This window comes from Tachypleus tridentatus, chromosome 11, assembly GCF_004210375.1.
Source record: "Tachypleus tridentatus isolate NWPU-2018 chromosome 11, ASM421037v1, whole genome shotgun sequence".
NCBI lineage: Eukaryota > Metazoa > Arthropoda > Merostomata > Xiphosura > Limulidae > Tachypleus > Tachypleus tridentatus.
Genome location: NC_134835.1, coordinates 35,732,393 through 35,760,147, shown reverse-complemented (window position 1 = coordinate 35,760,147; position 27,755 = coordinate 35,732,393). Strand labels below are relative to the sequence as shown.

Genomic DNA, 27,755 nt, shown 5'->3' with positions numbered 1-27,755 from the left:
CACACAAACACACATAATATGTGTTTCTGTTTATTGTATTCTTATTCTTTCTGTGTCTAAAATATGTGTGGTTAAGGCTTTTATATTAACTGTCGTGGGTATTTTGATTGGTATTTCTTAGGCTTTGGAAGTTAAATTGAAATTTTTAACCTGGGATTCATAAGGACGAAGTATAGCCGTCCTTGTTTAAAATATTGACCAGAAGGACAGAAGGCAGTCAGCAGTACCCGCTGCTACAACGCTTTGCTCAGTTCTGTGAACCGAATGGTGAATGGACTGTCACATTTATAACGCGCCAGTAACTATAAGAGCGAAAGATTTCAAATCATCACTTCTCGAGCTTTAGATCGTTCTATTTGCAGCCCAGAACACAAAACGAAGGGTCAATCACTTTTCTTAGGCTTAATGGTTAGATATGATTTTATCTTTAAAATTTACTACAGAGTAAAAATGTTTCATTTTATTCAATGCTATTGGTCATCACTGTAGCATTATAAAATACTTGAGTGAACCTTAACCCCACACCTAAATAATTCTGTTGTGGAAGGGAACGGGAGACACGTAGGTAGTATAGAGTGTTTTGTTAATTTTTTATCCCAAGATTAAAGAGTGACCAGGATAATCGTGCCACTATGCTACAGAGGGGTACAAGCCTCTCATGTGCTTTCCAGATACTATTCTAATAACGCTAAATCCATGCACAAACATTTGATTAATTATTTTCAAAATATTTTTCTGTATCAGAAACCAATAAGCTAACAAAAATTAACAGTTGAAATTTAATAACATTAAAGTAAAATATACCCTAATTATTATTATTTGTATGATTATTATTGGTAACCCACCACTGATAACAAAAATACTCCCCACGCCTCCAAAAACCAAAGACAAACAAACAAAACAAATTACCTGCATAACGCCCCTGAGTGTAAAGGTATCACGCTTCAAAATGGGTTTGATCCAGGTAGAAAAGATCTGGTACCGTCTTGTAAAATATTATTATTGTTGATAGTGGTGTGATTAAGATATATAATGGAGAATTATCAAAAAACTCACAAGAACCAGTTTAAAGTTTGATATTATGCAAAACGCGGTAGTTAGAGGACGAGAACAGAGATAACAAATACGTGCTTAATATTTTATTAAGCCAATCGTAAATACTTTTTGGCAACCAAATTCGAAAACTAATATGCATCTCAAGAGCCATCTATTCGCTGGTAGAAGTAACTAGTGTTTGAGGGAAAAAAATCGAAGTGAGAACAGAACAACTTAAGGACATCGATATCACTATTACTAGCTGCACTGGCGCTGGAGGGTCAAAGTTCGTAAACATGCATTCTTTTGTGATAACACCTTATCTACAATTTTATTAGCTAATGCTTGAAGTTTCAACAATATGTGAACGCCATTTTGAAGTAGTTCAGCTTAGGGAAGTCTAGGACCGTCTGCTTATCAAATTAAAATTTGACTGTTAAATTGTAGAAACTTTTAACTTATAATTTCTAAAGATGGAATCTTATGAACACAATCACTGTGTAGATTCACACGATGATTTTGGTTTGATAAATGATTCGAAAGATCGTGCAGCCAAATATTCAACAGATAAACTTCCTAGCGGCCAGAAGTCTAACAAAACTTCCATCAGCTCCAGGTCTGTGGACAACAGTTCAGTGAAATCAAAATTGTCAACAACCAACAGCGAAAGCTTTGATGAACAAGGTGTAAAACTTCCTCGCACCTTTATTGTTAAGTATCTAGGAAAGCGTGATGCTCGTGGTCTTTGGGGAATCAAGAATACTCGAAAACCGGTGGACGACATGGTTGCAGCTTCGCGTGCAAATCAGTTCAATACACTTCTGCCTTTGATTCAACTAGAGGTATCTTTAGATGGTGTGACAGTTAGCGCAATGCCTCAAAACAAAAATTCTAATTTTAATAATAATACTTATCCGATTGATTCGATATCATATGGTGTTCAAGATTTGGTGTATACTCGAGTTTTTGCCATGATAATTGTTCACGATACTAAAGATGTCTTCCGAAATCATCCCTTTGAATGCCACGCCTATGTGTGCGACAAGCAAGAAAGCGCTCGAGAGCTCACAATGACCTTGGCTGAAGCTTTTCGAGCTTTCAGCGAGACATCCAAGAAGAAAGGTTTTCTAAAGAGACCCAGAAAGTTTGCAATTGATCTCAGAAAGCCTGAAGAATTACAAGCTGAAATCGACGAAGCAAAGAATGACGATTCGGAGGTGTAACATGTGATTAGTTTTATAATTACTTTTAAACCTTGAAGTGCTGGAAAAGAGAAATGACAATCTATTGCTTGTTCAGAGAGTGAATTGCATTTATACCCACTTACCATAGGGTTATATGCATGAGTATTATTGATAAAAAGTAATTTTCATTTACCCTGAGCATATCATAATAGTTTGATAGTTATGTAGTTTTTGTCTTCATTTTAGCTCTGTAGCTCAATCTGATTTACATGTTCGAGCACTTAAAACCTAAACCATATTAACTTTGAGCAGTAGGAGAAGAAATTCCTCGTAAGCTAGAACAAAGTTTTTCTTTTAAACATAGGCTTAGCAATCAAACTTAAGTTATTTATAATTCATCTTAAGAAATGTTTGTTTGAGAACAAAATCTCGTTGTGCTACTGTACCGTGTCTACTGTGAGGAATCTAATCCCCACATTTTAGTTGTACAAGTCCGTAGACTTGCTGTTTCATTGAAAAACATTTTTAAAGGAGAGAAAGAAGAGTGCTGATTGGTTACAAACTGATTTGGATATATCAATAAATATATAAGGTGTTTTTGTGTTTAATGTGAATTATGTAACATATCAATCACTTTACGTTTCTAAAAATATATAATTTTAAGTCTGGTTGTATGAGATTAAATTTTTGTAATTTTCAAATCATACACAAACTGGTAATGTAATCGTACCATTAGTCAGTTTTATTAATAAAATTATATTAGCAAGTATTTTCTTACAGTTGTCTTAAAATGGAACGTGTCGTGTGATGTCGCAACTTTTGGATTTTACGTATTTATCAAAAAGCTAATAAAGGTTTGGTTTTAAATTTCGCGCAAAGCTACAAGCGGGCTATCTGTGCTAACCGTCCGTAATTTAGCAGTGTAAGACTAGAGGGAAAGCGGCTAGTCATCACTACCCACCGCCAACGCTTGGGCTACTCTTTTACCAACGAATAGTGGGATTGAGCGTCACGTTATAACACACCGACGGTTGAAAGGACAAGCATGTTTGGTGTGACGCGGATTCGAAATCGCGACCCTCGGATTACGAATCGAGTGCGTTAACCACTTGGCCATGCCGAGCCGGCTAATAAATAATGTACAACTTTTATTTAACCATGGAAAGTAACAGTGTGGTTATTGTTAAGCTAGTTTACGATGAATGTGTGAAGTACTTTACCCCACAGTGGCTCAGCGATATGCCTGCGGACTTACAACGTTAAAACCGGGTTTCGATACCCGTGGTGGGCAGAGCACAGATAGCCCATTGTGTATTTTTGTGCTTACTACAAAACAACAACAACAAACAACAAGCATTTCGACCATTTGGAAAACTTTATGCCTATTCAAGGAGCCAATTCACTCAAAATGCTCTTTCAAATCTGCACTTTTTTCATTAAAGAACATGTTTCAAGGGCGACAGTTTGGCTACACATTTATGTTCAGATGTTAATGGTATACAAATCTGAGTGCAAACCGTACTAACTGATGAAAAATAGTGGTTATTTATGAAGATGAACTTGTTTCGTCACTCATGCGTTGGGCCCGGCATGGCCAAGTGGTTAGGGTGCTCCCCTCGTAATCTGAGGGTTGCAGTTTTGAACCCCCATCACACCAGCCATCTTTGTCGTGGGCGCGTTATGATGTAACGCTCAATCTCATTATTCGTTGGCATAAGTGTCGCTCGAGAGTTAGCAGTGGGTGGTGATGACTAGCTGCCTTCCCGCTAGTCTTACATTGGTAAATTAGGGTCGGATAGTGCAGATAGCCCTCGTTTTGCTTTGCGCGAAATTCAAAAAACAAACACTCATGTGCTGACTTTCTTAGAGGATCTTTTGTTTGCTTAAAAATAGATTTCCTAAGAAATGCACGACATTAATACAGTACTTTAAAAAATCACAACATGTACTCATTCGGTATTATTGAAGAATTTTCTTTTTTTTCCTGAACAAATAGGAGTCTCAACTCACTTATCGTCCTTCACTACTTTGATGTTAATCTGTCATTAAAGTGTTGTAAGAGTTTTTAAATTACGTGGAGCAGTTTAAAGTTGATACATTTTATTTTACCGATGTTCTGTTGCTTTGTAATTATACACAAAACTGAACAACGGGCTGTTTGTGCTCTGCTCACTACGGGTATCGAAACCCGGCTTCTAGCGTTGTTTTTAACTTTCGCGAGCTACACGAGGGCTATCTGTGCTATCCGTCCTTAATTTAGCAGTGTAAGACTAGAGAGAAGGCAGCTAGTCATCATCCCACCGCTAACTCTTGGGCTACTCTTTTACCAATGAATAGTGGGATTTACTGTTACATTACGACACCCCTACGATTAAGATGGCGAACATGTTTGGTGTGACGGGGATTAGAACCCGCGACCCTCTGATTACAAGCCGAGTGCCTCAACCACTTGGACATGCCGATCCAGCGTTGTAAGTCCGCAGACGTACGGATGTGCCACTGGGGGGCTTTCCCAACGTATTTTTTCAGCTTTATCGTAGAGCACTAACGTGTATTAGCACAGTTTGTATTAGCAGATTTGTTATTCCTATTTCCATCCATAGGAAATAACAAATCGAATCTAAGAATTGTGAGGTGTCTTGAAAATTATCAGGAAAGCAGACAAAATCGTCAAGAATAAGAAATCCTTTCCTTTGTGTGTTTTTCTTTTAGCAAAGCCACATCGAGCTATCTGCTCAGCCCACCGAGAGGCATCGTACCCCTGATTTTAGCGTTGTTAATCCGGAGACATACCGTTGTGCTAGCGGGGGGGGCCTTTCCTTTGTGTTTATGAAACTCGATATTTTGTATCAAACTGCAAAAACTCAAATTACATTTCATGTAGATAAGAAATCAATTGTTTACTGTGTGTTTTCAATATTTTGAAGTTCCATTCCTAAATAGGTTTATAATTTAATGTTATTATTTTTTGTAACGACACAACCTTTGCATTTATGAGGTCTTTCAAATTGAATAAAATTTCTTTACATAGTTGTACAGTAACTTTCGTTTTTTCATAGTATATTAAACCATACAGGTAGAATACAATTTAACGGTGCCTTGATTTACAAGCCATTGTAGTTTTACTATACTCCCCATTAGCACAGTTTTATGTCTGTCGACTGATAGCGCTAAAATCCAGGTTTCGATACCTGTGGTGTGCAGAGCACAGGTAACTCTATGTGTAGTTTTGTGCTTAACTTCAAAATAGGAAAAACAGTTTTACTAGATAATTAGGTAACATTACCTCATTTAATAAGACGATTTCGAAATGTTTCGTAGTGTTTGGCGCGACGGGGATGCGAACCCGCTACCCTCAGATTACGAGTCGCACGCCTTAACACGTTTGGCCGGGCCCTAATAAATAAGATAAAGTTTGTTTGTTTTGGAATTTCGCACAAAGCTACTCGAGGGCTATCTGTGCTAGCCGTCCCTAATTTAGCAGTGTAAGACTAGAGAGAAGGCAGCTAGTTATCACTACCAACAGCCAACTCTTGGGCTACTCTTTTAGCAACGAATAGTGGGATTGACCGTCACATTATAACGCTCCCACGGCTGAAAGGCCGAGCATGTTTGGCGCGACGGGGATGCGAACCCGCGACCTCAGATTACGAGTTGCACGCTTTAACGCGCTTGGCCATGCCGGGCCTCATTTGATAAGGTCAGTGCCGATGAGGATTTTTGTGCACGGATTAAAAGTTTAATGTAGAATTAATAATACAATATTAACCTATTTCTATCTTCTAACACTGTTTATTTGTTTCATTATTATTTAATTAATTTTATTTATTTATTTTATTAATCTTTCAATTGACTTTACTATGATTTGCAAGAACTTGCGAACCAACGAACTAATTTTCTTTTTCTCATTTATTTGTGTTAATTTCGCGCAAAGCTGCACGAGGATTATCTGTCTAGCCGTCCCTAATTTACCAATGTAAGACTAGCTACGTTCGCAGTTCGAATTCCATTCACACCAAACATGCTCGATCTTTCAGCCGTGGAAACATTATAATGTGACAAGGATTCGAACCCATGACTCTCAGATTAAGAATCGAGCGCCCTTACCACCTGGCCACGCCGGGACCCTCTTGTTCTCGAAACAGGCTAAACAACTACAGTGTTAACGGCATAAAAACTATATTAGGAACAACTGTTGCCGTTAAACAACCGGATTGCAGTAATTATCTATTTGACTTAAACAACTGACATAACAAATATTTAGGGCAAAAATGAATTACACAACGTTATTTGTTTTATTTGTAAATTTCAATACTGATTACATATTTATGATAAGTTAGTAATTTATTTTTATCTTGGAATTTTTGTTACTGTTGTTTGAATAAATTTTGTATCATTCACAAAAACTGACGAACCAGCAAACTAGGTTTCATCTTCATGACACGGATCAAACAACCACAGCCTGAATAGGGTAAAACCATATCAGTGATTGTGAGAACCCACGAGTGAAAACAAAAGAAATTATGTTTTAACTTGTCAAGCATATTGTAGGTGCCACATTCAGTGCCAATAATAAGCCAAAGTTCATCAGGTCGATTGACAGGCGACAGATTAGGCAGTACTGTAGAGATTATATAAGTATCATATATTTTTATTTACAACACTTTAAGGTTCACAATTTCGTAAAGCATCGATAAATGCTTATCTGTTTTTGAAAAAAAATCCGTATAAAAGTCACGTGTGAACATATATTTTACAATCAACAGAACCAGCTCGTTGTTTGATTAATACTAATTAGTTTGATACAACATAAGTTTTATAAATAAACACACCAACGGCGCTGCTTGTCTTCACAGGTAACAAAATATTATTACTATTTATATTAGAATTTGAATTACCTTGACATCATATTTTCTGTAGTATCATTTGCGAAACAACAATTTACGTTGTCAGTATTTGATACGAAAATTATACTATTACAATGCTCTGTTTACCATACTAATTTGTGGTTAAAAAGGGTTATGTTAGCAACATTATAAGCAGTTTTATGCGATTCGATGTCGTATACTACGCATATGGTTTGAAGCGTTGGTGAGTAAAATAAAATATCCATATCACTGTTATATCACATAATCTCCTTTTTTGTAATTCTTCTGTTAGTAACGTGATTTTACCTTTCTTGTTTTTGTACTGGTTTTAACAGAGAAAGGAACCGTGCTTTGATATCAGTTGATGATTCTTTCGGTCACCTGTTCTTTCCTTTAAATAACTGAAATTCTAATTATTTCACCAAAATTTAGTAATAAAAACGATACAACTCAATAGTCTCACTTGGCGAATGTAAAGAGGGCATTAATATTTCAGAATTAAGTAAAATAAAACAAATCGAAAGGAAGGACTGCGTTGGAAACAGCAAATCCAAACCTCTGACTAATTATATTAGTTTGTTATAACCAAAAACAAGCCGATACAAAATTAAAACATGAAAAACATTGAATCATTTGAAAGGATCTCAAGGTACAGCCTAAGATGTGGGGATATAAAATGTACCATGGGTTTTGGAGGTGACTGCGGAAGTAGGACCCACATTGCGGTAGGTATACACCATCTCTCACTCTCACATAAAGAAATGAGATTGTTTGTTTGTTTTTGAATTTCGCACAAAGCTACTCGAGGGCTATCTATGCTAGTCGGCCCTAATTTAGCAGCTAGTCATCACCACCTGGGGCTGAAAGGGTGAGCATGTTTAGCGCGACAGGGATGCGAACCCGCGACCCTCAGATTACGAGTCGCACGCCTTAACACGTTTGGCCGGGCCCTAAGAAATGAGATAAAGTTTGTTTGTTTTTGAATTTCGCACAAAGCTACTCGAGGGCTATCTGTGCTAGCCGTCCCTAATTTAGCAGTGTAAGACTAGAGGGAAGGCAGCTAGTCATCACCACCCACCGCCAACTCTTGGGCTACTCTTTTACCAACGAATAGTGGGATTGACCGTCACATTATAACGCCCCCACGGCTGGGAGGGCGAGCATGTTTAGCGCGACGCGGGCGCGAACCCGCGACCCTCGGATTACGAGTCACACGCCTTACGCGCTTGGCCATGCCAGGCATGAGATAAAGAAAAAATAAAGGAATAGCAATAGAAATTAAAGTAATGGAGATAGAAATGAGGTGAGCAACATGTGGGTGCCCATAAAGTCCCACATCTATATCGCCCTTCACTCTCTGTAAACAGTTGTGGGAAGGAGATTGCTCTCCAAAGTAAAGAAGAAAAAAAATTAAATGAAAAATAAAAATAACACACTAACAGATTTCTCTGAACAGCTTAAAGCATTGCCATTTTTGTGTGTGTTTCATGATCAACGATTACTATCCTAATCTAATTTGCATTTCAAAATAACAGAGTATCTAATCCTGGTTTAAAATTGAAGCTTCAAAGATTGAAATAAACTCATTGACCTAGGTTATAAAAATTCTATCTTTATAATATCTTTATGATATATTTATATCAGTATAACAAATTTTGAAAATTTTACTCATATTTTCCAAAATCTGGCAACTTAACTATAGTCCCTTGTTTAACCGCAGTAGCTGACGCAACTTTAACCGACCTAATTATAAATCACCAAATCTTGCCACAACAACTTATTTAGAATTAAACACTTAAAAAAAAATTAACTTCATTGTTGAAGGATTGTTTAAACCTGATTATTTTTATTGATAGTGTAAGGCTTATAAACATTCAACTAGATAAACGGTAAAATTTTTGAAAGAAAATGTGAAAGATTTTGTCTACCAGTCGGAACGATAATAATCCTCAACATAAATACTTTTCAGCTTTCGTGTTTATTTGAATTTTACAGACACATATTGAAACAAACAATACTTATGCACTAACTAATGTTTAATTCAAAATAGTATTTTAGAGAAATAATTTAACAATTTTCTTCTTAACTCTACGCAACAAAGGCTTAAAATGAGATGAAAGGTTGTTTGCTTATTTTCGCACAAAGAACTCGAGGGCTATCTGCACTAGCCGTGCCTAATTTGGTAGTATAAGACCAGAGGAAAGGCAGTTAGTCATCACCACCCACCGCCAACTCCTCAGCTGCTCTTTTATCAACGAATAGTGAGATTAACTATCACATTATAACTCTTCCAAGGCTGAAAGAGCAAGCATGTTTGGTACGACCGGGATTCGAACCCGCGACGCTCGAATTATGAGTCGAACGCCTTAACACACTTGGCCATACCGAGCATGAGAAGGAAAGAAGACACGACAAGTATAAACACTCGGTTTACATTCATACAAAAATAACACAGTTTCTACATGTGGTTTACATTCATACAAAATTAACACAGTTTCTACATGTGGTTTACATTCACACAAAATTAACACAGTTTCTACATGTGGTTTACATTCATACAAAATTAACACAGTTTCTACATGTGGTTTACATTCATACAAAATTAACACAGTTTCTACATGTGGTTTACATTCATATAAAATTAACACAGTTTCTACATGTGGTTTACATTCATACAAAATTAACACAGTTTCTACATGTGGTTTACATTCACACAAAATTAACACAGTTTCTACATGTGGTTTACATTCATACAAAATTAACACAGTTTCTACATGTGGTTTACATTCACACAAAATTAACACAGTTTCTACATGTGGTTTACATTCATACAAAATTAACACAGTTTCTACATGTGGTTTACATTCATACAAAATTACAGTTTCTACAGTTTCTACATAACACAGTTTTACATTCATATAAAATTAACACAGTTTCTACATGTGGTTTACATTCATACAAAATTAACACAGTTTCTACATGTGGTTTACATTCATACAAAATTAACACAGTTTCTACATGTGGTTTACATTCATACAAAATTAACACAGTTTCTACATGTGGTTTACATTCATACAAAATTAACACAGTTTCTACATGTGGTTTACATTCATACAAAATTAACACAGTTTCTACATGTGGTTTACATTCATACAAAAATTACAGTTTCTACAGTTTACTACACAAAATTAACACAGTTTACATGTGGTTTACATTCATACAAAATCATACAAAACACAGTTTCTACATGTGGTTTACATTTCAAAATTAACACAAATTAACACAGTTTCTACATGTGGTTTACATTCATACAAAATTAACACAGTTTCTACATGTGGTTTACATTCATACAAAATTAACACAGTTTCTACATGTGGTTTACATTCATACAAAATTAACACAGTTTCTACATGTGGTTTACATTCATACAAAATTAACACAGTTTCTACATGTGGTTTACATTCACACAAAATTAACACAGTTTCTACATGTGGTTTACATTCATACAAAATTAACACAGTTTCTACATGTGGTTTACATTCATACAAAATTAACACAGTTTCTACATGTGGTTTACATTCATACAAAATTAACACAGTTTCTACATGTGGTTTACATTCATACAAAATTAACACAGTTTCTACATGTGGTTTACATTCATACAAAATTAACACAGTTTCTACATGTGGTTTACATTCATACAAAATTAACACAGTTTCTACATGTGGTTTACATTCATACAAAATTAACACAGTTTCACATGTGGTTTACATTCATACAAAATTAACACAGTTTCTACATGTGGTTTACATTCATACAAAATTAACACAGTTTCTACATGTGGTTTACATTCATACAAAATTAACACAGTTTCTACATGTGGTTTACATTCATACAAAATTAACACAGTTTCTACATGTGGTTTACATTCATACAAAATTAACACAGTTTCTACATGTGGTTTACATTCATACAAAATTAACACAGTTTCTACATGTGGTTTACATTCATACAAAATTAACACAGTTTCTACATGTGGTTTACATTCATACAAAATTAACACAGTTTCTACATGTGGTTTACATTCATACAAAATTAACACAGTTTCTACATGTGGTTTACATTCATACAAAATTAACACAGTTTCTACATGTGGTTTACATTCATACAAAATTAACACAGTTTCTACATGTGGTTTACATTCATTTACATTCATGTGGTTTACATTCATAAAATTAACACAGTTTCTACATGTGGTTTACATTCATACAAAATTAACACAGTTTCTACATGTGGTTTACATTCATACAAAATTAACACAGTTTCTACATGTGGTTTACATTCATACAAAATTAACACAGTTTCTACATGTGGTTTACATTCATACAAAATTAACACAGTTTCTACATGTGGTTTACATTCATACAAAATTAACACAGTTTCTACATGTGGTTTACATTCATACAAAATTAACACAGTTTACATTCATTTCTACATGTGGTTTACATTCATACAAAATTAACACAGTTTCTACATGTGGTTTACATTCATACAAAATTAACACAGTTTCTACATGTGGTTTACATTCATACAAAATTAACACAGTTTCTACATGTGGTTTACATTCATGTGGTTTACATCAACAAAATTAACACAGTTTCTACATGTGGTTTACATTCATACAAAATTAACACAGTTTCTACATGTGGTTTACATTCATACAAAATTAACACAGTTTCTACATGTGGTTTACATTCATACAAAATTAACACAGTTTCTACATGTGGTTTACATTCACACAAAATTAACACAGTTTCTACATGTGGTTTACATTCATACAAAATTAACACAGTTTCTACATGTGGTTTACATTCATACAAAATTAACACAGTTTCTACATGTGGTTTACATTCATACAAAATTAACACAGTTTCTACATGTGGTTTACATTCATACAAAATTAACACAGTTTCTACATGTGGTTTACATTCATACAAAATTAACACAGTTTCTACATGTGGTTTACATTCACACAAAATTAACACAGTTTCTACATGTGGTTTACATTCATACAAAATTAACACAGTTTCTACATGTGGTTTACATTCATACAAAATTAACACAGTTTCTACATGTGGTTTACATTCATACAAAATTAACACAGTTTCTACATGTGGTTTACATTCATACAAAATTAACACAGTTTCTACATGTGGTTTACATTCATACAAAATTAACACAGTTTCTACATGTGGTTTACATTCATACAAAATTAACACAGTTTCTACATGTGGTTTACATTCATACAAAATTAACACAGTTTCTACATGTGGTTTACATTCATACAAAATTAACACAGTTTCTACATGTGGTTTACATTCACACACAAAAATAACACAGTTTCTACATGTGGTTTACATTCATACAAAATTAACACAGTTTCTACATGTGGTTTACATTCATACAAAATTAACACAGTTTCTACATGTGGTTTACATTCATACAAAATTAACACAGTTTCTACATGTGGTTTACATTCATACAAAATTAACACAGTTTCTACATGTGGTTTACATTCATACAAAATTAACACAGTTTCTACATGTGGTTTACATTCATACAAAATTAACACAGTTTCTACATGTGGTTTACATTCACACACAAAAATAACATACTTTCTTTGAAGTGGGATCGGAGTATTTTTGAAATGTTGGCTAAGTCAGCCAGTGGATTTTTGTTGTTGTTTTTAATCTCAACACTTTTGTTAACAATTCGGTTTAAACAGAATGATTCGTTACAATGATTATTTTAGACCAAGTTTCAGGAAACATTTGAGCTCGCTCATTTTATAATATTACGTTGTCACAAATAAAGGGTTAATAGTGCCTTATTTGCAAATTTGTATATGCTGATACAATGGTTTGTGGTAGAAGATGCCAGTTGTAACGCAAAGGATGACAAGTTTAGCATACCTGGTTTACATTCACACACAAAAACAACATACTTTCTTTGAAGTAGGATCGACATATTTTAATGATAATTCCACAACAAAATACCGCCAAGAAGAAACATACAGCTGGAGAAAGTATCCGCACAGTGATATTATTACGCGATGTAGATCCAGAGAATACAACACTTAGAAGCGGAAATAATCGCTTATCAGAATGCCTGAAACATCAGTGAGCTCAAAACCATATTTCGGCCCAGTCTAGAGAAATACTCTCATCTGTAAAATAAAAGTTACCTTCACGAAAAAGAATCTTTTAACCTAAATCTTTATTGTGACCGAGCTGAGCATATCTTCTAGTACTGTTAAAAAAATAAAGGAATTGAAGTTGGCCAAGGCTCATAAATTAATGTTCAAGAGCTTTTAATCACATCAAGGAATCAATGGTTACTTTCATGAGAAAGATAGACGAAGAAAACGAATCCCAGTTATCTCATTCTACCACATATCTGTCAAGTTATTCGATGCAATTTCAATGAACTTTTATTCCTTTGATTTGCCTAAACATGGATGTTGGCATTCACATTAGACGATCTGTGTGAATTGTGTTATAGGATTTACTCACTGTCCTTCGCAGAAGCTTGTTACGATGGTTTGTTTGTTTCTTGGTTTTAGGTAAAGCTACAACGGCTACCTGCCACAATAACTAATTTTGTGTTGCTATTTTTCAGGCTATTATTTTACCAACGAATAGAAAGATTGATCATTACATTATAATTCTTACACGGTTGAAACGACGACTCACAAACTGCGAGTCGACACCTTAACTGCCAGGTCCTTGTTGCAGTGGAAAATACAGTGTAAGGTAACATTACATTTGTGTTACTGCGGCCATCAAACACAAGCTATAAATGTGGTTTTGAATTTTGCATTTGCAAACTCAATTACAATGAAGATTTTTGAGTTAAATAAAGATACAATGTTGATAAAATTCACTTTGTTACTCTAACTGTGTGCGGTTTGTTAGTACCAAGCTACGTCACAGGTCAGTTGCTCTCTGTCAACCGTGAAAAATCGAACTTATAATTTTAGCGTTTTAAGTATGTAAATTAACCGCTCACATATACTGAAGTGCGCATGTGTTTTTCTTCACTGTGTAGAAATTACGATAAATCCAAATATTACTTACTCGAGAACAATTTTTAAAAATATTTGTGATTATTTAAAAATTTAGTATTCAAATTACTGCGATGGGTATGAAAGGAAAAAAAAATAGTAAAAAATAAAACAAACCGAATTTTAAACTAACATGCAAAACGAAACAGTCTTTAAAAGAATTGTGTATAAAAACAGTAAGACTTCAGATTTACAACGTTACAATAAAAGGTTCAATTTCCCTCGATGTGGCTTTGCTATAATAAAAACACGCACACACACATATGAAAACAACAACTAGCGTTTTAACAAAATGAGTCGTCCGTAAGTTAAATTTTATTATTCCATAAACTTGTATATAAATTGAAAGAAAAGTCTACATACAGTTGTTAATGAAATTCATATGTAAGTTATAACATCATGTTTTATCTTATGTATTTCTCAATTAAAATATGTTTACTAAAAAAACTAACTGTTATATTTTATTTGTGCTCTTATAAAATCCACATATGTAAATTACTTGCGAGTTTTATTTTCAAAAAGTCCCGTAATGAGTCAGCGATGTGATTGACTGTGATGGAGAGAGCGCAGATAGGCCATTGTGTAGCTTTACACTGAAGAAAACAGAACAAGAAAAACAGCCTACGATTTATCACAAATTAAAAATTTTGAATTACAAGTAAAAACAAGATATGTTTTCTAAACATATAGATCTAATTGCAATTTCTAGATTTAAGATCGACTTGATAAAAATCAATGCTCAGTGATAATATTAACTTCCCTCTATTGTAAGCGCTCACGTAAAAGTGAAATCTAATGGACAAATGTTTTATTTGACATTACTTTAAAGTCAAGTAACAAAACAATCAAGATACACGATAGTGTGTCGTGCAGCCAAAATAACCTGCAGGACACATTGTGTTGGTATTAACAGGAGTAATAATTTAGCGATTTTCAACTTTCTGTAGCTTGGACTATGGCAATCCAAATTTTAACATATTGCCAGTAGATGCATATTACTGAATTATTACTTTACATATCAAATTTCAAAGTAATTCATTAAGAAATACGAAGATATAAAATCTTGAATTTTGACTGAAATTTTTTTTCTCTTTGCACCGAGAGTACAAAAACTTTACTTGATAGAAAAACATACTTCACTTTTACAAAAAAAAAAGTGAAATTTGGTAAACTGATGGATTTTTATAACATACAATTAGGTGTTAAACTTGGTCTAAATACAAGCCACATTTGCAATGTCATTCAACAAAAAACCACTTAGTTTTGACCAAACTTTTGCGCATGCCAACGCGAAAATTCATGTGAGCTATTAATCTAAAATTTTTACTACAGCTTCACCTGAGAGAATATGTTTTTAGATTTTTATCAATCGGATTAAAGACGGTTAATTTCGAGCAGCAAACTATAGGATGAAATCACATGCAAATACATAAGTACTTGCTAAGTAAGACAAACTAGATTAGCAGTGTCTAGCTCAAGTTTTCAAAAGAGTCATGCGGTAGACAGCTATCACTTATTGCCAACTTTTAAAGATAAATTTGCTAAATTTTATGAAATTATTCTAATAAAAGAATGCTTAGCATCATGTGATATCAGCTGAAGCAATCCGCGTAATGATACTTGATAAGGGTGTACATTTGCGTGATGACAAGAAACTGTTAATCTAGATTCCATGGCAATATTATAAAGGTTTTTTTTTTTAATAGTGTTTTAGAGAAGAAAACTACCACTACACATTTTAAATAATCTGGTCGATTCTGTAAAGTATAAGTCTATTCTGAATAATAGGATTGCGATCCCAAAGCTAGTGTTAGTTACTAGATGTGGAAGAAAGGTGTGAGCAAAAGAGAATTTAGCGTGCAACTTAAAGGAATGAAATAAAACTAGCAGCAAAATGGTAACCACACTTATAGCACCGAAAATAATTTTACAATAAATATCCATTCATTAGTTAACTAGGCCATGTACTTTGTTTTACCCTCCATCATGCTTCAAGTTGAAGATAAACGTGGCCTAGCTAACTAATGAATGAATGTTTGTAAAATTATTATTAATGCTATAAGTGTAACTACCAGTTTAGTCGCCATTTTGATTTTGTTCCTTTTAGTCGCACGCAACGTGTTTTTGGCCGCAACTTTTTTTCGTATTTAAGGTATTTTTGATTAGATATAATTAAGCAAACTTTATCATTTCTATTACCATAGGTACAACAATGTCCCGTTTCTCCAAAATGTATCTTTATTAACACAATACACAATATTTCATTACTGCAACTTCGTCATTAATAGAAATGTCTGGGACAGGTCTGGGCTCGATTATCCTAGGTGGACACAGCAGCTAGGCCGAAGTGGCTTTTCTACATAAAGTTACACACACACTCGACTTTGAGTTTATATAAAACTAAAATGTTTAGTTTTTGCAATTTTTATTGATTGCGCTCTTCAACGACTACTTTGTTATTTATTGAGCAAATAACTACTTAAAAATAGTGTTTTGAGTTTAAAAATCGAACCTCTTATTCCTCTATGTAGAGAGCGCTCAGGTGAAATCTAGGTTTTCAATTCGAACTTACTTTATGAATAAAATTAGGTTTATCTTTCACTTATAACCTCTACGTAATATATCTTAGTTTTATTATATAAATATTAAATATTAATGGATCTTAGTTATCAGTGAAAAATAATCTCCTAAATTTAATGTTACAATTCGTACTGTGTACGAGAGTAGCGTGCTGTGTTATGGTTGTAAAGATAACGCTGGAATTTCATAATTTACTTTTTCCAAACCTCAAAAATATTTATAGTCAGAGTAGATTTAAGCACCAGTGAAGTAACTTGTAAATGTTATTGACATCTCATAGAAGGGCATTAAAGTATATCGTATTTAATGGTCAAGTGAGTTTAAATAGTTTATTAAAATTTAACTTAAGGCCTAGTCGCCCTTCTCTCATCGAAGTTCGAGTAATGACAAAACGTTGTTCAGATTCACTTTTACTTTTTGTATAGGAATTAACGGCAGTAACGCCGACTTAACATTATTACGTTCTCTCAACGATAGGTTGGTTCTGTAAATTTTAACGGTTTACAGAGCCGCTGTACGCTTTTACTGAAAGTGAAATGTATGTAGATGAATTTTTTTTTAAAACTCGAGCACGTATGAATGTTTTGTCTTGTAATTGCTGAAGGAACACTGACCAAGTACTGTCGCAGAATAATCTGATTTTATGATTATGAACTGCTATTACTAACAGCATTGACTGTGTAGTGTTTTGTATTTATACTAATGTCAGGCCTAAGACAGTGAAACTTAAAAGGTTAAAGAACAGTCTGTTCATTCTAATATATTCAAATTCAAGCGTTCAAACAAGGAAACAAAGTTAAACTTGAAGATGGCGTATTATTTATGTCAGGCAGGTAAGTTAAAAAAAAACAACGAAAACTAATACTGCTTTACCATGTCTGTAGCATTCTATTAGTAAAAGTAGTAATATCACTGGAACTGGAATAGAGACTTGATGTGACCATATTCAAATGGCATACATTAATGATGTGGCATTAGAACATCAATTTTAGTCTTGCCTACCTTGAGAGAATAAGAAATTTTATCAATTTCCACGAACTCTTTAATTTTATATCATACATACATAATTCATAAAGACTGGATTATGGATGAAATTTATGTGATGAGCATTAAAAATGGTGATTTGTAATATTAAGTTTAAGTCACTACATCCAAATTATTTGAACTGTTTAAAATAACAGAGACTTATTAAATATAATAGTTTGTACAGTGTTATGTGAACAGATGTCCTAATTTCATTATTCTTTTCTCTATATTCCCTCAATTAAGTATTTGTTTCATCTGGGAATATGTGAATGACAGTACATTACTTTAGGTATCTTGCTGAAGAGAATAAAAGGATAAGCATACAGTACAGAGTTGAGCTTAAGGTAATATATCATCATGGCTGGACTGTTGAGTTATTGAATCAATTTGACTTGCACTAATGGCTTAGACCTTTTTTAGAAGCATCCTGTTACAGCTAGTAGTGAGCTGTTGTTAGCTTGTAAGCCATATATTATGTGATTTTTTTTTTAGTATTTTTTAATATGACAGTGGAAATGAGTATTTGCTAATACTTTCCCATTTCTGGAAGAAACATTTTAAGTTGGTTCCTTGCAGTTACACTAGTGTGATCTAGCACTAGTATCTCATATGTTTGCACATACATCATTGCATTCTGATTTATTATTAACTTAAAATTAAAACTTATGCTGTCTGTCCATTAAAGAAATATTAGCGTACGAATGTATACACATTAATTTATGTTTTCTTAAGTTATACTCAACAAGATATTCTAGTCTCTGTGACAACAAAATTATGAGTACATTACTTGCACATCTGCAGAGAGTTGGTTAGCAATTAAAAAATCACAAAGGTTGATTTAGGTCTATCTAGAGAACAATAATTGTCTTGTTCTAATTCAAGGAAAGAAAATGTCTTTAAACTGCTGTGAAGAAGAAATAACTGAGTTGCTATTAATTCAAGGAAAGAGAATGCACAGAAAGATGGATTTAAAGAATAATTTTGCATGAATATCTTTTAGAATATCTGCTTACTGTAAAAGGAGACATTGCTGGTTATTAGTTATTATGAGAAAGTATTTCAACTAAGCAGTAGTATCTAAATTTGTGGCAAACATTTTACAAGTAGTGTGTCAAATTGTTTATAAAGTTGCTTTGTCATTGAAAAGAAGACTAAAATATGGTTATTTCTAAACTGTATATTTGATTTATGCTTTTCGTGATTTGTGTTTAAGGTAACGATATACACGACTATGTGAGATTTCCATATTTATTTAATGCTACATGTATGCCTTTTTATAGATGGTTATTTTTTATTTTGATTATACACAAGATTTCAGTAAATTATTTAAATTTTTCATAACATATCACAGGAAATAGCGAACATCATGTAATGTCAGAGTTGATATTATAACAGTAATTTTTATAATGATATAATATGCATAAGCAAAAGCTATGAGAACATAAATAATATACACTTTACTGTATATTGTACTTACAAATATCTCTTTTATAAATAGCATTTATGTTAAGCAGGAAAGAAGGCTAGTTTCATTATATCGTTATAATAACTGTCCTTGTTCAATATTTTTTGTTAGGTAGGAAGACCATATGGTTATCATTTTATTTGAGACTATGTTCAAAGTCTGAAATTCTGTAGATTATAAGTAATGCTGTTTAAAATTAATATTTGTTCACAAATCCTTCACATGTGTAAGTTCACAGCAATCACTTATTGTCTTTTGCTGACTGACTCTCTGCAAGTGCTTGTAAAGTTACATCATAGTATTCTTTAGCTAGAGTTACAAATGGGCTATAGCTAAGTGTACTTTTTTTTTACGTTTAATTAGTAGCACGTGTGCAATTAAAGCTTGTTTTCTGATCTAGGTGAGGAAAGAAGACCAGATAGGATAGATGACTTTCCCCAGCTTTGGAAGTCTTATTGTAAGTGTCCTAAATTTTATTATATGGACATATAAATATTACATACTTAAATTTTGTCAGTGCTGCTGTTTACCTTATTTTTAATGTGAAAAGACATATATTTTATATGCTGAGCTTGAAAAACAGTTGTTTAAATGTTTAGTTTTCCATGTATTTACATAAACTAGAATATTGCATTGTTCTTATGTGATAATGTAAATATACTTTGTACAAGTAAAACAAAGTTTATTTACATTCATGCCAGATTAAAATTTTCCCTGTTTTATAGAGGTCGTGCTTGCACTTAAAGAAAGTTGCATTTTTTAAACAGGTGCTTTCTAAAAATCTGTTTTCAACTATTAATTCTTATTTGCATGTTGCATCAAAATTACTATCTGTCTTTTGAGGCAACATTATTTCAGGTTAACTGAGATGACATGTATAGTAATGCTTCAGCTACAATCCCCAATGTGTAATAACCAGACATTGTGTACATTGGCAGTAGTATAGTGATGTTGGATATTTTAAAATTGTGTATTTTTGAACATTAAGAAATAATGAAAAATTTATTTACCTGTTACAACGATACTGTTTAAACTTTTACATAGTTATTATTCCAGAAAATTCATTATTGTTTTATACATTCATAAGCCTGTTTACGACAGTATTAGAACCTTAAATATCATAACTTTGTAATTACTCAAAAGCTGTTTGAACAAACAAGAGAAACAAATAATCTTAATTCATTTTACTTATTAGACAAATACATACTTACCCAAAGTAAGAACCTAATATTTTGGATATTCTTCTAAATTTAAAGTCAGTTTAAGAATTAAAATAATGTATATTTATTTTTTAAACAAAATGTTTGATAATTATAACTTTATTTTATAAAGTTTGAAAATCATTACATAGTGAATTTGAATAAAACTAGAAAGTCTTGTTATCGTATCAAATTAACAACACTGCAACTTATCATTCCTGACTGATTAAATTTTATTTTTGAGATTACTGTACATGTCAATTTTTTAAAATACAGCTGTGTACCACTATAACTGTATGTTTAGTATTTTTTATATGAAAGAATATAATGTAGGATTTTGAATTAATCTGGGTTGATTATACAGCCATAAATTAACCTAGATAAGTATTAACTGAGTTAAAATAATGGTAATATAGATAATATATTCTGTGATATAAAACTTAATTATCATAGCTTTATCTTAAAAGGTATGAAACCTTAGAGAATAAGTAATAAAAATAACTGTACAGTTTTATATCAACATAATCACAGTTTTCAGCTGGGCACTGTGGGCTAACAAAGTTAATTAAGTACCTGTAACTTGTGGATACTTGTATACATTTTTTTTTTAAAAGGATGCTTGTAGCTGTGGAAAATCTTTTGTATTGCATTATATTACAAAAAACCTAATTTGAACAAGTAAGACTTGTTACAACAGCTTTTTAGAAGTATAAAATTATAACCAGAACATTTAGTAAGACTGCATTATGTAGTTTACTTGCATATATATGGTCTTTTATATAGACAGCAACTTGGCTTGGTTGTAGATTAATAATTTTTCTCATTATATTAATGTAATTTCATTGACCAAGTATTAGACATACTGTTTCAGTGAGTAATGTTGTAATTATTACAGAATTTTTATATTAAAATATTATTTTTACAAGTTTAATTAGCTATTGTAACTATAAATTATGAAAGTTAAGTATCTTGTACTAACATTCAGTGTGACCAACTTGTGCTCAGCCATAGATTTCCACAGATTTTATTTGAGAGCCCAATTAATATTTTGAAACTGTTTGAGTTTTTTGAAAATATGAAATACTTAACATTTGATTGATAAGTAAGTGTTCTATAATTTGATGATAAATTCAGTTTTTACTAATGGTAATGAAACTAAGGCTGGTAATTCTCTAAAAAGAAGGGAAAAAAAATGTAATGCTATATGGTAAATTACCAACTGAGTAAAAATGATTAAAATAGTTTCTTGTCTTTTTTTTTTTGTTTCTAGAATGACTTTAGATTGTTTTGTTACCAAAAACTGCAGTTTATCCTAAATAACTTAAGACTCATAACAGTCTACACCTATTTCTGCTGAAATTATTTTGATACTGTCTAACTAAGAAACCCCACCTACAAGTTGCAAATCATTCAGAAATGTGTAAGAACTTCTTGTGAGCACACCTCATGAAGAATTATTATTGTTTTCATTAACTTACCTAATCTAATGTTATTTAACATAATAAGTTGCTAATTTTTATATTTTAGTTTTGAAACAGTAAATAAAAAATATGCGTGAAAAACAAGGAATATCGTACTTTGACTTCCTGTTTTTTTTTAAGGTACTTGGACCTTAAATTTTGTACGTGATAGGGTCTCATTTTTATAAGAAGAAGCATTCTCTGGAAATAAATCTTTTCCCACAAATAGCTGTTTCAGAACTTCATACAGTTTGTTAAATGGATGCCTCAAAAAATGAACTGTCTTTATCAAGTCTTGCATGTATCATATGGATTACAGTTAAGAAAAAAAAGTTATTGTAGTTAGTCTTCAAATTTGAATCTCTACAATCATATCTAAATATACAGTATTGAAAATCTTAAAGAACATTTCTTGCTCTATTTGTTCATCGATTATTTACCTACTTTTCTAACTATAGGAAAGGCCAGATTTTTATTGGGTTAGAAGTACAGCAATAAAACTGTAAAATTTAAAGAAAGTGGATGTGAAAAGATTTGATGTAAGGTTGTTTGGATAAAGAATTGTGTAATTGTCAGCAGTCATTCTAATAAAATATTATTCATTTTATTTTGTATTTTTGTTAAACCTTCCATTTTACTTCAAGCAGCTGATTTTGCTACATTTGACGTTAAAATAGGGAAAATATAAAATATACACTTTACTGAGATTAAAGTTTTGATATTGATGTAAGAGGTTTTACAGGATATGCTAATGAAATATGGAAACTGTACTATAAAAAAAATATATTTATTCTTGATATGAAAATTACCTTCCATTCATACTAGTCAGAATTCGACTCAGACTGGCTCTGTAAATCTGTAGATAAATCTTAATTAAAATAATTTGTGGTAAAATATATTTTTGGTTTACAACACACAGATTTGTAATGTTTACTAAAAGCTTGTAAAATTTCTTGAAGATACAAATATTAAATTCTGAATTACTGTAGACATTAAGTCTAGAATATGGTTTCAGTTCAGTAGGCATGCACATAAAGTCCAATTGATATCAACTATAAGTTCCAAAACAAATAGTACAGATTAACAGTACAATAAATATTAAAAAATATTAGTTAGCTTTTGTATGTTTGTAAACTATCTAATTTTTTTTTGTGTGTTCACAGTTTTCTTTAAAAACACGTAGCATCTAGTACTAAAATTACTCTAAGATTGAAGAATTGTAGGTATTTTCTTAAAGTTGCTTATATAGGTTAAGTGGTTATTGCATGATAAGTTCAATTAGCATACATGTGTTTATTTTGTATGCTGTATAAAGAGTTTTCAAGTATGCATAACAAGGCATAGTTCAGACCTTAACTATATGTAACTATTCAGAACAGAGGGCTCTTTGCCAAATACCAGAGAAACATACAGGCAGTTAACAGGGGATCAGGTGGTTGGTTTCATTGTATTATTATTTTTATGATATTTTTGTACTATTCTATTAATTGAAGTGGTCAGAAAAAATTAATTGTGAGCTAATAAAGTTTGGAGTAAAATGAAATTTTTTGTGATAATACCCATTGATTAAACATTTGTTAATAGGCTTGGTTAAGTTCATCAACCACATAATGTTATATGTATTAACTTTTACTCTAACACTGAACTCCTGTGTCTTCCTAAAATTTAGAAAGCTTTTAGTAAACGTTAAAAGTTAGTTGTACCCCAAAATTAAAATTCTAAGTAAAAAGTATTTCTACAGAAAATTTATCTATAAACTTCTGAAGCCTTTACTGATTCAGTTAGAGTAAAAATGATTCTTGTGGGGGAGTAAAGCTTAATATTTTCTCTAACCCAACTCTAACTGTAGAGAAATTGTCAAAGTATAGTAAAATGAAAAGTTGAAAATATGAAAGAAAATACCATTTTTTTTCTCATATGTTGTTTCCAGTGTTGTTCAGATAGTTCAAAGTTATTTATCTTCACAGTTTTCATGATTGTTTTATTTTAATTGTATGGTTTTATTGCTGAATTTTACATGTGGTATGATATTAATTCTCACTTCAAAATCAATAAACAGCAGTGGAAACCTATTAGAGGTTTACCATAGAGCTTTCTTAAACAATGTGTTTGGATGTCATATCTTATGGATAGCTCATGATCCAAAAATGGTAAATGTGTTGCGAAAGTTTCATTAGTTTATACTGAAAAGTTTAAAATAGTTACATTTCAGCTACTTTTGTTAAAAAAATATACAGTAGTAAATAAAATATATACAGAAGAACAAAGGTGTAAAATATATTTTCTGCATACCTGGCTTTGTTTCAGCTATTCTTCTGTAAACTTTATTGAGTTTCATACGTTTAGATGTCCAAAAAGGAATTCACGTAACTTTCAAACACACATTTTAGAACATAGAAAAACATATAAAACAATAGAATAGAATGTCAAAAAAACTATTTTATTCAGCTCTTTGAACAAGCTGTAAAAAATTTTTTTTTGGCATTGGGAACATAAATTTTGCTGATTAATGGTTGGAAAACTATACATGACTTGCAAGATTTATGTAGAGGAGAATTTGTTCTTTGTGTTTGTTATAAACATGCCCATCAGCCCATGAAAGTTAGTTATGAAATGATTGGGTTTGACAAACCTATTGATACTATAGTTAATTAAAAACATAGGAGGATTAAATATAAGATTTTTGTTTTCAGGTATATTGTTAGCATTTTGTTGAAAACTGCAGCAATCTATATTTGATGTTAGAAAATTCTGAGAGAGATAAAATGGAAATCAGATGTTAAATAACTCATTTTTATTATGGAACTTGTAGGATCAAGTTATGTTTTTCTGTGTTTCTAGTAGTTACATATTTCTGCATTAGGGTAATAAAATGTTTTCTTCACTACTGTTTGAAAACTACTCTTAATTTGAGATACCAATAACTTGACTGCAACAAAACTATTTAAATATTTAGCTTTTCTAACAGACCTCATTTTGTGTATGATACAATCAAATTTTTTTATGTATAAGTTGTGGCAATCAAGTCTCAAGCTTAGATATATGATGGTAAACATTTAGTTATTTTTCCCTAATTTCTGTAAGGATTATAAAATGTATAAACACAGTGTATTTCCTCAGACTTGAAAGAAAATATATATCTTGCAGATTCATTTTGAATTTTCATAAATGGCACTTATTTTTTCAAAATTTGGATAAAATTTGTATGTAAGTAGATATCCATAAGTTCAAGTAAAAAAAAATCTGTGGTCTGTTTATAGTATACCAGCTTCAGCAACAAGCTCCGACTCCAAAACGTATCGTATGCTCACGTGAGGTAAGCATTCTTACAGATAATAGTTATGAAGAAATAATATATATTTTCTGTGACATTATTTTAATATTAGTTGTCAGAAAACTCAGCTTTCTGAGTTTATTCTTGGCCTACAACAGCTGAATGTGTGCTTATTTCGACTTTTGTATTGTGTATTTGCAAATGTAACAGTAGGAAAAAAAGAAATGTGTGAATCGGTTATATCAGTTAAATTATTTTCATCAAATAAGTTTATTTTTAATTATAGTAATGAATTAATTAGTAATCTAATTTTTCTAAAAACTAGTTTCTCTCATGATGAACTTTTTTGTTGTTGTTGTTTTTGCATAATTGCATTCTTTAGATGCACATTAGTGATAATACTTTAATGTTTTATCTACAACAGTATTGTGTAAAATGTTCTAAATGTAACTTGTTCTGTACTCCTCTTCGGATGTAAAGATTATGTATTTCCAGTTCATAAAATTAATTTTTTTTTTTTGCATGTTATAGGTAAAAGAAATAATTATAAATAATTACTGAAAATATGCAACAGTGGATCAGGTGATGTGTGTTTCTCCTTTTTTGTTTTTGAAACACCTGATTTGTATGTGAAAATTCACAAAACAATTCTTGACATTCAAGCTAAAACTTGCATTGGTACTAAGTCACTTCTTATGGCTTCCAAACTTAGTTTTGTCATTAACTGTTAGAGGTTACAGATATACTCAAATTCATTACATTTTCAATTAATACTTACAAAATCTAAATTTTAAAGTTATTGTAACATGTTAAAATTAGTTACAGTTGATGACAGTTATAAATTTTTAGTCCTTTGTGTTTTATTTTAGAAAAAAGTAAGCTATTTAACTCTAATATATATAAAATATTTACTGTTGACTTGGATGTTCCCTTAGGTTATTTGATGTGTAATTCTTTGTTTATTTGCTTGGTGTTAGGTTCCACATCGACCTCCTCATTATGGACGAGAGTAAGTCCCTGCTTCACTGTTTGTAAATCAACATTCTTTTTAAAGCCAGTTTTAATGAGTGTTTCCCTATTATAACTTTTTTATATTGAACATTGAAATAAGATTAATGGAATTTGTTAATTGATTAATCATTAAGTGCATCTCGGTTATCTAAGTTATTCTCCCGTGAGGCTTGGATGTTTGGAATAATTGAAAATAGTAATAATCAGTGTTAGTAATTTTGATTAGTTGATTATTTTCATGAGTTTGCCATTTATTGATTATGCTGAGAATTCTTAACTGAAAATGAACTAATGGGTTCAGTTGTACTAATAGAAGACAGTAACAGCTGGGAACACCAATTGTTATTATTTTCATTACACTGATGGAAATGGTCATGATTTTATTAATCACTTATTCTGTGTGACAGTAATTGATGTTCGTAGGTAATTGTCCTAGTGGTTAAGGTACACGACTTGCAAGTTGCAGGTCATAGAATTGAAACCTGTCATTTACTTTGCTCTTTAATTACTCTGCCAGTTTTACTCATTTATCTGATAACTGTCTGTTTAGACAGCCAACTCAATATTGACAAACCAGTCATAGATTAAGCATAAGTGAAAGTGGATTCTCTGAATCAGTGAGCGGGCAACCTGTGTATGTAGTGTTTATTTCCTTGCTTATCATCACTAATTGAAATACAGATGTATACACTTTTTAGTTATGCGTGTATTCATGGTATGCATTTTTTTTTAGATTCTACATAATTTATATTTAAATCCCTGTTTTTCTAATACCTTGACTGTATTTATTGATTTTATTACAAAGTTTGCTTATATACTGATAGAAGAATGATATTTCAGGTTTCATGGGATGATCTCTAGATCTGAAACAGACTGGCTGCTTCAAGAGTGTGATGGTTGTTATTTAGTGCGGGAAAGTCTCAGGGCTCCTGGGCAGTATACCCTTAGCATGAGGTACGACGTTTGATCCTTATTACATGTGTAAACTGAGCAACATACCATTAACATGTGGTGAGATGTTTGATCCTTATTGAACATGTAAACTGAGCTTATTAAATGTGGTGAAGGCAGTATACGATGCTTGATCCTTAACATGATGTGGTGAGATGTTTGATCCTTATTGAACATGTAAACTGAGCAACATACCGTTAACATGAGGTACGACACTTGATCCTTATTAAATGTGGTGACTAGGCAGTATACCCTTAGCATGAGGTACGATGCTTGATCCTTATTAAATGTGGTGACTAGGCAGTATACCCTTAGCATGAGGTATGACGCTTGATCCTTATTAAATGTGGTGACTAGGCAGTATACCCTTAGCATGAGGTACGACGCTTGATCCTTATTAAATGTGGTGACTAGGCAGTATACCCTTAGCATGAGGTACGATGCTTGATCCTTATTAAATGTGGTGACTAGACAGTATACCCTTAACATGAGGTACGACGCTTGATCCTTATTAAATGTGGTGACTAGGCAGTATACCCTTAGCATGAGGTACGACGCTTGATCCTTATTAAATGTGAC

At 32.1% G+C, this 27,755-nt stretch overlaps 2 protein-coding genes across 6 annotated transcripts in view; both read left to right on the top strand.

Moving 5' to 3' along the window:
* Window positions 1–1,394: 1,394 nt before the first annotated feature.
* On the top strand, window positions 1,395–2,403 carry LOC143231931 (uncharacterized). Its single transcript, XM_076466791.1, has one exon. It carries the CDS (start codon window positions 1,509–1,511, stop codon window positions 2,256–2,258), a length of 750 nt encoding a protein of 249 aa, XP_076322906.1. The 5' UTR covers window positions 1,395–1,508; the 3' UTR covers window positions 2,259–2,403.
* Window positions 2,404–16,788: 14,385 nt separating this feature from the next.
* The window catches only part of LOC143231924 (N-chimaerin-like), a 44,454-nt gene continuing 33,487 nt past the window's right edge, over window positions 16,789–27,755 (top strand). For 3 of the 5 annotated variants that reach the window (XR_013017292.1, XR_013017291.1, XM_076466776.1), the window contains exons 1-5: window positions 16,789–17,623; window positions 19,682–19,738; window positions 25,201–25,256; window positions 26,192–26,223; window positions 27,066–27,179. Coding sequence is in view for 3 of the 5 variants with exons in the window: in XM_076466776.1 (XP_076322891.1) it covers window positions 17,599–17,623; window positions 19,682–19,738; window positions 25,201–25,256; window positions 26,192–26,223; window positions 27,066–27,179 (284 nt within the window). In the remaining 2 variants the exon portion in view is untranslated. Of the gene's footprint in view, window positions 17,624–18,059; window positions 18,161–19,681; window positions 19,739–25,200; window positions 25,257–26,191; window positions 26,224–27,065; window positions 27,180–27,755 lie in introns of all 5 variants that reach the window. The other 2 variants (XM_076466778.1, XM_076466777.1) reach the window with 2 other exon arrangements.